The 10,700-nt window shown below is 39.3% G+C and overlaps 1 protein-coding gene across 1 annotated transcript; it reads left to right on the forward strand.

Annotated features, from left to right (window-relative positions):
* The first annotated feature begins 2,363 nt into the window (after nucleotides 1-2,363).
* LOC145785835 (stomatin-like) lies at nucleotides 2,364-10,700 on the forward strand. The gene is made up of 8 exons (XM_082597545.1): nucleotides 2,364-2,502; nucleotides 5,862-5,965; nucleotides 6,152-6,224; nucleotides 6,721-6,803; nucleotides 7,399-7,602; nucleotides 7,820-7,875; nucleotides 8,074-8,152; nucleotides 10,184-10,700. The coding sequence occupies exons 1-8, from the start codon at nucleotides 2,430-2,432 to the stop codon at nucleotides 10,367-10,369; spliced, it is 858 nt and encodes a 285-aa protein (XP_082453671.1). The 5' UTR covers nucleotides 2,364-2,429; the 3' UTR covers nucleotides 10,370-10,700.

Below are 10,700 nucleotides of genomic sequence, written 5' to 3' on the forward strand. Positions count from 1 at the left end.
GCAAACAAGTGATTCATTTATTACTTTTCACATTGCAACAGAGATGATTTGCAAGTTGCTGTGAATGACTATGTAGCTGCAACTATGACGGAAAGTGGTAGATGAGATTAATCAACGAAGTCGACAGTGCTCAGTTGGATGCCCAAGTGAAGTTTATGCACCCACCAGGTCCCACAAATACATTTTTTGGCCATCAAGCGACGATGTATGCTGGGTTCCTTTCCAGCAAATTCTATGCAAAGTTGCTGCACCGATTACAACAACTGAAAGATCGTACAGTATCACTGCAGAAGATTTAAAAACAGTAATGAAAGCCTACACCGATAGAGAATGACAATTCTTTCACTTTGGTATAGTGATATAGGCATTTTATGAACAGTATGTACAATTTTGTACAGTCATGTTACTAGGCCTACATATCGACTTGGCAATTTTATATTGTGTTAAGTATTGTCTTGCTCTCATTCAAAGTTATTTTTTTTACATTTAATGTGTGAAAACTGCATAAATGTTAGATGTGTACCGATTATGCTTTGGGACGAGGAAAGACCACTAATATTAAAAAGTTGTGGGGTTGATAACTTGGTATAAAGTATTTAAATAAAGACCAATCTTGCATGCAAATGGTCGTTATAATACAATTTGCTTTGTTACTACATGCGTGCTTCTTTTTGTTTTATTTTTTGCTATTTGTTTTTTTGGGTTTGTGGCCGTGCTAACTACTGATATATAGCCTACTACATGATTTTTCATTTAGGCACGTTTTAAACTTCAAGGATTTGCCACCTTTTTTCGTTCGTTAACGTGCTGGTAGGTCTGTATCGATTTTTGTAGTTAGTATCTTTTTCATCCCAGATGCGTTAATGACGAAAAATAAAAGGATTGATTGATTGTTACTAGCAATAGCTTTTACTGTTGTATATATATATGCCAGATCTTTTGTTGGGTAGGCTATGGTAGCTACTAAGGTCAAGAATCAAAATATGAGTAGGCCAAATTGAGGTTTAAAAAGGAACTCGAATTTGCTGCAACCTCTCTCAGAGTGCACCTTTAGCAGGCAGTAATTAATGTTTTTGGTGAATAATCTTTAAACACTAGCAGTTGGTGCCTTGGAATTGCAAACTTGCATATTATCATATATATGCATGACCAGTTATACGATATTGCTCAAATTTGCATTTTATATCTTATAAGATTCATAAAAATAGTGCTTGCTGTTAAAACCAACTTTACTCCTAAAGCACCAAAAACAAGTTTCCAATTTTTGGATAACAAAAGTGCAAAAATTATGTTTCCAATGCGATTACTATTTTTGTAATTGCATTATATACTTGAACTTTGACATAAATGAAAAGACTTAATTTACTCCATGAAGGAGGTGTGATAAAGGTTTTTTATGTGCTTAAACGAATTCCTTGGCCCCAAAAATGGTGCATTCAACATTTGTTTCATTATTGTACCTTCAGAAATAAAGATATATATTAAATAAAATTGTGACCAGTGCTCACTAACCAAACGCCACCGTATGGCATAAAAATTCAAATTTGAATAACTCGAAAATGCCTGGAGATATTTTCAAAATTTCTTTTTAATCTCTGTTTTTCCAAGGTCTATAACATTTATTGAAATTATGCAAACCCAAGAGTAGTGGTTACAGGGCCTGGTTGATTATACATGGAATGACTCTTTTGTTGTTGTGAAAAACAATGTTAAACATAATGCTATTGCTGAACAATATTGAAACAATACTAACAGAATCATAATTTGTTTAAATATGAATAACAAAGTAGCCGTTTTTACTCACTAGTTGCGTAATGAAAAAGCATTGTGGCAAGTGTTGCCAGGGTTAACAAATTCAAACATTTTCTTCAAAGCATTCTTGCAACAACAAACAAATAACGACATTCTTTCCGTTTATATTAAACTTTGGAGTCAAAGGTTTATTTTTTTATGATTGATATTTGTTGGTTGTGTCGTGTGGGAGCTTAGGCAATAAGCACGACTTTCAAAAGAGCCTCATGCGCCGGTTGGACAGTGCCACTGAAGAGGATGTGCCTGTGTCATTGACAAGGCACTTAATGGCATGTGTGAAAATGCCCACAAGATTGGCTTCCTTCCCAATGAAGCACTGGCCTGGATACCACAAAACAAAAATCACATTTTATTATAGTACTTTGGCATGCACTATGTCTTCATTTGATGTTGTTTGCTTAATTTACTGCACTGATGAGATCTTACACTTAAGTGGTGTCATCTTATTCTCTGCAGCCTGCAGGCATCTATGTATGCACTTTTTTTATTGTGTTTTTATGATGCGATCACAATAAACAACTTGCTTCACTACCGCCCATTTAACCTTGTAGGTTATTAATCAGATTTAGAATCTTTTGACTGATAACTTCAGACAACATTGCTAACCTGCTGTGAATATGGAGTTGGAACGACTTACTGGTGAAGAAAACCTCCAACATACCAGGCAGTCTGAAGAACATGGCTCCATGTGTAAGTGAAGCTCATTTTTGTTTGTTTATTGCAACATTTTTACCCATTTGGCAGCAAAACTACTTTACTGCTAGAATTCGTAAAACAACTTTGAAGACAGTAACCTACATTCTTAAACTTTCTCAGCCAATACAAACAATTTTTTTATCACAGACAAAATGAATCGTATGAAATTTGTACTCACTTCCTTTTTTACCCCATCTTAAAGTCATAACAAATAGAAATAATTATGTGTTAAATTTATGTTTTGTCTTGTACAATGTACATATATTATATAGTCTACGGGGGTGCCATTTAATTCGTACCCTGAAAAGATCGAGAGAAAAAATAGCACAAAGCCGAAGTCGCTAATCGGAGTTTCCGCAAAAATTTTAAAGTTAGGATTAAGTGGAAACTCCGATCCGTGTGCTATTTAGGCTTTTTTTATTTTTTTTTCTTGATTTTTTCAGGAGCTACGAAATGAGGGTACAAATGGTTCATCAGGGTACAAATTAGGTTGCATCTACCTACCGGTCACTGTCATATTAAAAATAATTTTTATTTCATGTGGTTTTATCTGAATATTATATTTTTTAATGTGGGTTTAAAATTTAAATGACTCTTTCATGCTCAGCAGCATTTTAAAAAAAGCTATGCTTGCTTACAACAACAAAGTAACCATAAAAATGTTGTTTCTTTTTAAAATGTTGTTTCCTTTTAAAATGTTGGTTGGTAGTGGGCAAATGTGGGTTGGTAGCGGGCAAATGTGGGTTGGTAGTGGGCAAATATCAAGGTTGTTGGAAACAGAAATTTGGAATTTAAATAATTTTCAGGTTCATGAAAATTGTATCTGACATCCAGCCCTGCAAACCGGTTGGATTTTTCATTCAAACTGCAGAAAAAGGCACAAAAGTTAAACTTTACGACCATAAACTATGTGCTATCAAAACGTTTTTTAAATCTGATGCTTTAATGAAACAACATGATTCTTGTGTGACGACTCTGACAGAATTGTGGATATCATGTTTTTCCTCTTGAGTGTTCATGCACAACTATCAGCAAAGTGTTCTACTTCTATAAATATTTCATTGCTTCTTATATCCGAATCAACCTCCTGAATATTTCATTATTTGCAATTGCATCTACCAAGATTAATTCCTCCATTTGATATATATATATATTGATTTATTTTTCATTTTTCTTATGGCTGCTAAGACTGGAAATGTTGAAATTGAGGCGTCAACTTTATCACAAGAAAAATCTTTTCTAAGTTGTAAAACATTCACTTGTGGCCAAATACTATTTGCACAAACATTACATTTCTTAAAACCATGAATAGTGATCATTAGGGCAGGGCAAGTAAAGTCAATGAAGTCAAGTTTTTTTTTAGGATGTCATTGCGGTGTGGTTTTAATTGAGAGTTCTGGAAGCAAGGAGTAAGTTTTAAATTCTTAATTTGATAGCTCAGTAAAAAGTCAATTTTGTATCATTAAGTCAATTTTTCATATTTAGGTCAATAAAGTCAATTTTACATTAATGCCACGTCCAGTTCAAATGTTTTCTTTTGAATGCTGAGAAAACCTGATACTTTAACAACTTCTTGTTCCCTGTCTGGTTCTGTACAAAAGCGTTTTTTGATGCTTTGCAAACTTCTGGCCAAGAACAGAAAATTTAATGCCGAAAATGTGGAACATTGTAACCAACATTATGTGGGACATTGTAACCAACATTATGTGGGACATTGTAACCAACATTATGTGGGACATTGTAACCAACATTATGTGGAACATTGTAACCAACATTATGTGGAACATTGTAACCAACATTATGTGGAACATTGTAACCAACATTATGTGAAACATTGTAACCAACATTATGTGGAACATTGTAACCAACATTATGTGGAACATTGTAACCAACATTATGTGGAACATTGTAACCAACATTATGTGGAACATTGTAACCAACATTATGTGGAACATTGTAACCAACATTATGTGGGACATTGTAACCAACATTATGTGGAACATTGTAACCAACATTATGTGGAACATTGTAACCAACATTATGTGGGACATTGTAACCAACATTATGTGGAACATTGTAACCAACATTATGTGGGACAGTGTAACCAACATTATGTGGAACATTGTAACCAACATTATGTGGAACATTGTAACCAACATTATGTGGGACATTGTAACCAACATTATGTGGAACATTGTAACCAACATTATGTGGAACATTGTAACCAACATTATGTGGAACATTGTAACCAACATTATGTGGGACATTGTAACCAACATTATGTGGAACATTGTAACCAACATTATGTTACATTTGAACTCTTGTTCTTGTTGCACTTGATGTTCATTGTGGAATTAAATGCCGATATAGCCTGCAAACTAGCTTGAAATACATTTTTTGCTGATTTATTAATTTTTTTGGGGTGGTGAATCCGGCCACCCTCGGTAACGGGGACATCACAGGATTAAAACTGGACTACTACTACTTTGATGTGCCAGCCTTCTTTCAAGTACAAAACACAAGAAGCAATGTTTCGTTCATTCAAATCTTTGTTAGGTCAATAAAGTCATTTTTATTGGATTTTTAAGTCTATAAAAAGTTACCTTAGTGATCATAATCAAAGGTAGTTTGCTGTGCTTAAAATCATCGATGATTGAAGTAACGTTTTGAATCAAAGGCTCTATCTCATGACCTTAAATGATAGAATTATCTTTCATGGTTCACAAAAAGTTTACTTACTAAAATGACTTTTTGTTAGTTCAAAAAACCATGTATACTGTACATATAATATGCTGTATGCAACATTGCAACAGGTCTATTGCTAAGTGCCAACATAGAGCTTTCTTAAAATTAAATTTAACTAATTCTATGTCATAGGGCCTACTTACGACATAATTGCATTTGCTCAAGGCTAGGCACAGTGCAATATTATTCTTTTAGCAATTTATGGCTGGATATTTGTTATTGTCTACGTTTTATCAACTTACCATACTAGTTTTTTGTGGAGCGTATGTTTTCGTGGTGTGCTAGGTTAACCTACTTGCAGACAGAAAGAAACCTGACATGATCCTAAGGAAAGTTTACTGTCAGCAAAGGAAACTTATAATGTTAATGATGGTTGGAATGCGTATTGCTTGTTCACTATAACGCCTTCGCTTTCCCAGCTGTGCCACGAGGATTTGTGCTCAGCGATGTCTGCGCTAATGAATTATTACTTAAGACAGTGCATTAAATATTTAGCTTGGCTATTACGATCATTCTCATGTGTTGCCTGTTGCCAACCCAACAAACGGCAAAAACATGACTGGATCATTACCTAGATGACGTCATAATGTATTGATTGTTTGTTCCAGCTGGCCGGCACACCTCGTACGGATTGTGCGGTTATCTGCTCCTTGGCCTATCTTGCCTCGTCATCCTCTGCACCTTCCCTGTGGCCATCTGCATGTGTGTCAAGGTACACCCGCTTAATGTTGTTTTGTTAGTGTTCACTTTCAGCCACCTACTTTCCAGCGCGTTCTTCTATTTATTTCGTTTCTTTGGTTAAGTTATTGTGCCGCAAGATGGCTCACTCTTCACCCTGAGTTGATTCAGTTCCCAACAAGCTGCGAAATATAAATTCATCCTGATGTTGTCGCCTCAGGTCGTGCAGGAATATGAACGCGCCGTCATCTTCCGGCTTGGTAGACTCGCCAAAGGAGGCGCTAAAGGTCCAGGTGAGTGTTGCCATGTTGGTTGCACGGGCAGCTTCATTCTTGGGGTGTGACGATCAGTGATCGTGAATATTTGATGAGACACGATTGTTAAACTTTTTATAATCTCAAATAATTTCTGACGCTTAATTAAGATCGCATCTGGTTTCCATCAACGTACTGCTCAATGTTATCTAACTGTATGCATTGGTTGAATGCACACACTGCAATACTTCAAGATCATTCGATACTGATAGCACAATGCAGTAGAATGGCTCCTGATTAACTGGTTTGGCAAGTTATGACGTATCCATCATGGTTTTCCTGTTTGTTCTCTCGTGCCGCCGATCATCCACATGGCGTGTGTACAGTGCTATTTCGGCTTTGTCGTGGACTATTGAGTTGGAATGCAGGATCCCATGGCACACATCGAAGAAGCGTATTCCTTGCGTTGCTTCATGTTAATCCCATCTAGACATTTCACCACACGTCCAACTTCACTAAAACGTCTTCACTTCAGGAATCTTCTTCATCATCCCCTGCACTGATGAATATAAGAAGGTGGATCTACGGACTATCTCATTTGATATTCCTCCGCAAGAGGTGCGATGGACATGATGTGACTTGATACGTTCAATTTTTCATTTACCATCACGGCCATTAAGCTGACACAGTTGAAAGCTTTGCATGAAGCGTGAGTTGTTGTAATCGTGTACGTCGAACTTCATTGTGCCACAGCGAGCTTTTCGGATTTTAAAATTCTTGCCGGATAGCAAACGAAACTCACAAATTCAGCTTGACACCTGGGCGGATTTTTTGCTAGTGTTGGCTAAACACTAAACAGCTATGGTCTATAGTCAGGCTACGACTAATCTCACATAAGACAATTGCACTTAAGCCAACATCGAGACGGTTTTCAATAATAATTCGCTTTATCGGATGTTCGTCTAAATAGGAACAAAACCCGGTAGAAGATCATGACGTATGCAGAGAATTTACCTCGAGTTTACTTTGTTAAGTTTAAGTTCTTCCCCGGGCGAAAGGTTCTTTCTATTATCCGTTCGTTTCTAAATCCCTCTAGCAAACTTATTCAATTACGCATCACTACTTCATGCTTTGAATGAGATATCCGCTGGATGTTGCCAAGTCTTATTCGATTCCCATAAATTGTCCTTAAACCTCATCCCCTCCTCCACAGATCCTGACCAAGGACAGCGTCACCATCTCTGTGGATGCGGTGGTCTACTACCAGGTCCAAGATGCCGCCATGAGTATCGCCAACGTCGAGAACGCGGACGGCGCCACTCGACTCCTGGCGCAGACCACGCTCAGGAACATGCTCGGAACGAAAAGCCTTTCCGAGATCCTCACCGACCGGGAGCAGATCAGCACCGGGATGCAGGTGGGATGGTCGTTGCTATGCCAACGTTCTACGCCGTGCTACTTCCCAATTCCCATGGAAGAGAAGGCACGGTCTGATCATCTCTCTGAGATACGTTGACAGTTTCGAGTCGACTTATCTACATTTAAGACATTTTAAAATCAACATTGAATTTTAGCGTGCCTTGATTGATATAATCGACCTCTGTGAGCTAACAATTGTGTTCATTTGTCAACAGTCGACGCTTGACCAAGGCACCGATCCGTGGGGAATCAAAGTGGAGCGGGTTGAAATGTAAGTTGTCCTCGCAGCTTTCTACGTCATACGTCACGTGTTTAAACGTCAGCATACAGTAGAAGTTGTTTCGATCTGCAAACTAGCCGTTGTTTTACGTCAGTTCAGCGTCAGCGCACTGATAAACAACGATGGGTTGCCTGCGAGGATGATGTTTTGGTGGATTGCGGTGACTGACTGATGGTTTCTTGTCCACAGCAAGGACGTCCGACTACCTGTCCAGCTACAACGAGCCATGGCTGCTGAGGCCGAAGCGGCCAGGGACGCGAGAGCTAAGGTCAGTGACGTCATGATTATTGCATAGATGACGTTTAGTGATGCTGGCATTACGTCATTGGTTGAAACCATACGTTGTATCTGATGACACACTTCGTACATCGCATACGTCCACTCATGCCGCACATTGTACCCTGCTACGTCATCCGATGAAACATGCGGCGGCGCAGAGAGGTTGTGATGTTTAATGCAACCACTCTGGTTGGTTACTGGAAACATGCGGCCATAGGCGTCGATTATGCGAGGCAGGGGGGAGGTAACCTCATGGGGTCTCAGACAGAGAAGAGCGAGATATGTCTGGCACCTCGAATTTTGTTATTTCAAAAACCATTACAATTTTGTCAGAAAGCTGCGGTTTTGCGCAGTTTAGGCGAATGCGCAAGCTACCTTTGTCCAATCGCAAGCTACCTTTGTCCAATAAGCTTCGCCACAATGTTTTGTAGTAAACGTGGCGAGTCGGGTTGTGCTTTTGTCACGAATGAGTTCAAAATGACACGCAACAAATACAAAAGTAAAAACAGAGAGTTCTCAGTGCGTCTTCTCTATCATTGTTATTGCCAATTCCCTTGGTTTCTGTCTTGTCTGATGACTTTTCAATGTTTCTTGACGGTGGCCCAATAGATAGATAAATTTACGCTGTTGGAAAGCAGCCTACTGGTTTTAGGCATTCACTGCATTCAGTTTAACCTCTAGGTGTCTTGTTGCGTGTTTTAATTCTGATTCTTGCTGCTTACTTTATTCATTTTATCAGTACGTTTTTGTGTTGTGCCATCGTTGCTGAACAGGTTGTGTTAACCTGTTTTAGCCACCTTGATAAAGTCAGTCGTGCTGACTGACGAAACGTCGGAAATACAAAAGCTAGTTATCATCTTTAACATCAGGAGGTAACCTAGTAAATAGTCACCAGAAGAACGCAAATTACTTTTATTATAAAATACAAAAGTGTTAATAAAAGTCCCGAAAAAAGCATGCGAGGGTTTTCGCTGTCTTCCAGGCCGTTCGGTTAACGTTCCAGTCAAACTAAACGACGCACGACAATCGTGGCAGACTGACACGTGGCTCCGCAAACAGTGGATTGTTGACGTTTAAACTGAAAATCGATAACTTTAAGAAATCACTTTCAGAACTAGTGAGAAATTCTCGTTTCTCTGGAATTAGCTTATTTCGGTAAAAAAATCGACGCCAATGGAGTTAACTTTTGTTACTTTCAAAGCTGACTGGTTCACTTTTGAAAGTCACATTGCTAGTATCGTCAATGTGTTCACTGTTGCTGGTACACCGATGATATCAGCAATGCATCGATCAAAATTCTAAACTTCTAAATGGCTGTCCGCGACAAGACAATGTTGTGTCATCATACCGAGTAGTGCGAGCACATCGGTATCCCAAACCACTCCTCTGCTGAGTGCCGAGCAGGAATGAAGTTTAGTGCCATTTTTAAAAGGTCTTTGGTATGACCCGATGGGGAATTGAATCCACATCTACCGACGCAGAGGCGGACACTCTAACCACTAGGCCATTGTACCGGTGATTCGGTGAAGAACGTTTTTGTTTTTCAACCTCTCGTTGTTTGTTTTTTGTCGTATCCAGGCTTACACCCGGTGGTTGAAGGTTTAGATTAAGTGGACGGGAAAGCAGGGAAGCCAATCTTTGTGTCCACCTTCAGGCATGCCTTTAAGTGTCCTGCCACAAACACAGTCGCATGCTTTTGAGCGGTGTCGAACCGGCCCCTTTCGATTGCCGTTCCAGTGTTCACACCACTCGGCTATGCAGCCGGCGTTGTTCATGTCAGGACATCGGTTAATCAGCAAACTTGCTGAATTCATGGTTGCTTCAACGTCTGCTGACGTTAAATCAATGTAGACAACGACATTTGCTGGCTGGGTATGGAATCTTAAATAATCATCGTGAACATTGCAAGTTTAAGGTAACAGGGTCAGGGTGTTTGGGTGTTTGTAGCTTGGAATACGTCATCAGACGTATCCTTGGTCGGCAGAGTTGCGGACGCTAATGGTAGCTCCTCCTCATCCAGGTGATCGCGGCGGAGGGTGAGATGAACGCCTCCCGGAAGTTGAAGGAAGCTGCGGATGTGATGAGTGAGTCTCCCAACTCGATGCAGCTCCGATATCTCCAAACTCTGAACGCGATTAGCGCCGAAAAGAATTCCACCATCATCTTCCCTCTCCCCATCGATATGCTCACCGCCACCAAGCGGTAACAATGTATCAACGTCGTTGTCTTCCTTGGAGCACTTATGTCAATCATGCGTTGTTCAATCATATTTGTTTCACGTCTCGAAACACTTCGGTGCTTGCTTTGGTGCTGCTGGGTTCATTTGATGAAAGGTTCTTGCACAGTTCAGCGACGGCGATCGAACGTCATTTGCCGCATGCGCTTATCGAATATTTATTTATTTTGTGCTACAATTCGTGAATCATGTTCATTGTCTTCTAATTCAACAATCGCTTACAGAATCCATGACGTGCGATGTTGTAACTAATTACCGATCCTAGACTTGCCACTCGCCCAATACATTGAGGTAATCGGCA

The sequence above is a fragment of the Aplidium turbinatum genome, chromosome 2, assembly GCF_918807975.1.
Source record: "Aplidium turbinatum chromosome 2, kaAplTurb1.1, whole genome shotgun sequence".
NCBI classification, from domain to species: domain Eukaryota; kingdom Metazoa; phylum Chordata; class Ascidiacea; order Aplousobranchia; family Polyclinidae; genus Aplidium; species Aplidium turbinatum.

Excerpts from the sequence above, each read along its gene's own strand:
- LOC145785835 (XM_082597545.1), top strand. The coding sequence starts at position 2,430 with ATGGAGTTGGAACGACTTACTGGTGAAGAAAACCTCCAACATACCAGG. Across the intron at positions 5,966-6,151 it reads CCATCTGCATGTGTGTCAAG|GTCGTGCAGGAATATGAACG; the intron begins GTACACCCGCTT and ends TTGTCGCCTCAG. Across the intron at positions 6,225-6,720 it reads AGGAGGCGCTAAAGGTCCAG|GAATCTTCTTCATCATCCCC; the intron begins GTGAGTGTTGCC and ends TCTTCACTTCAG.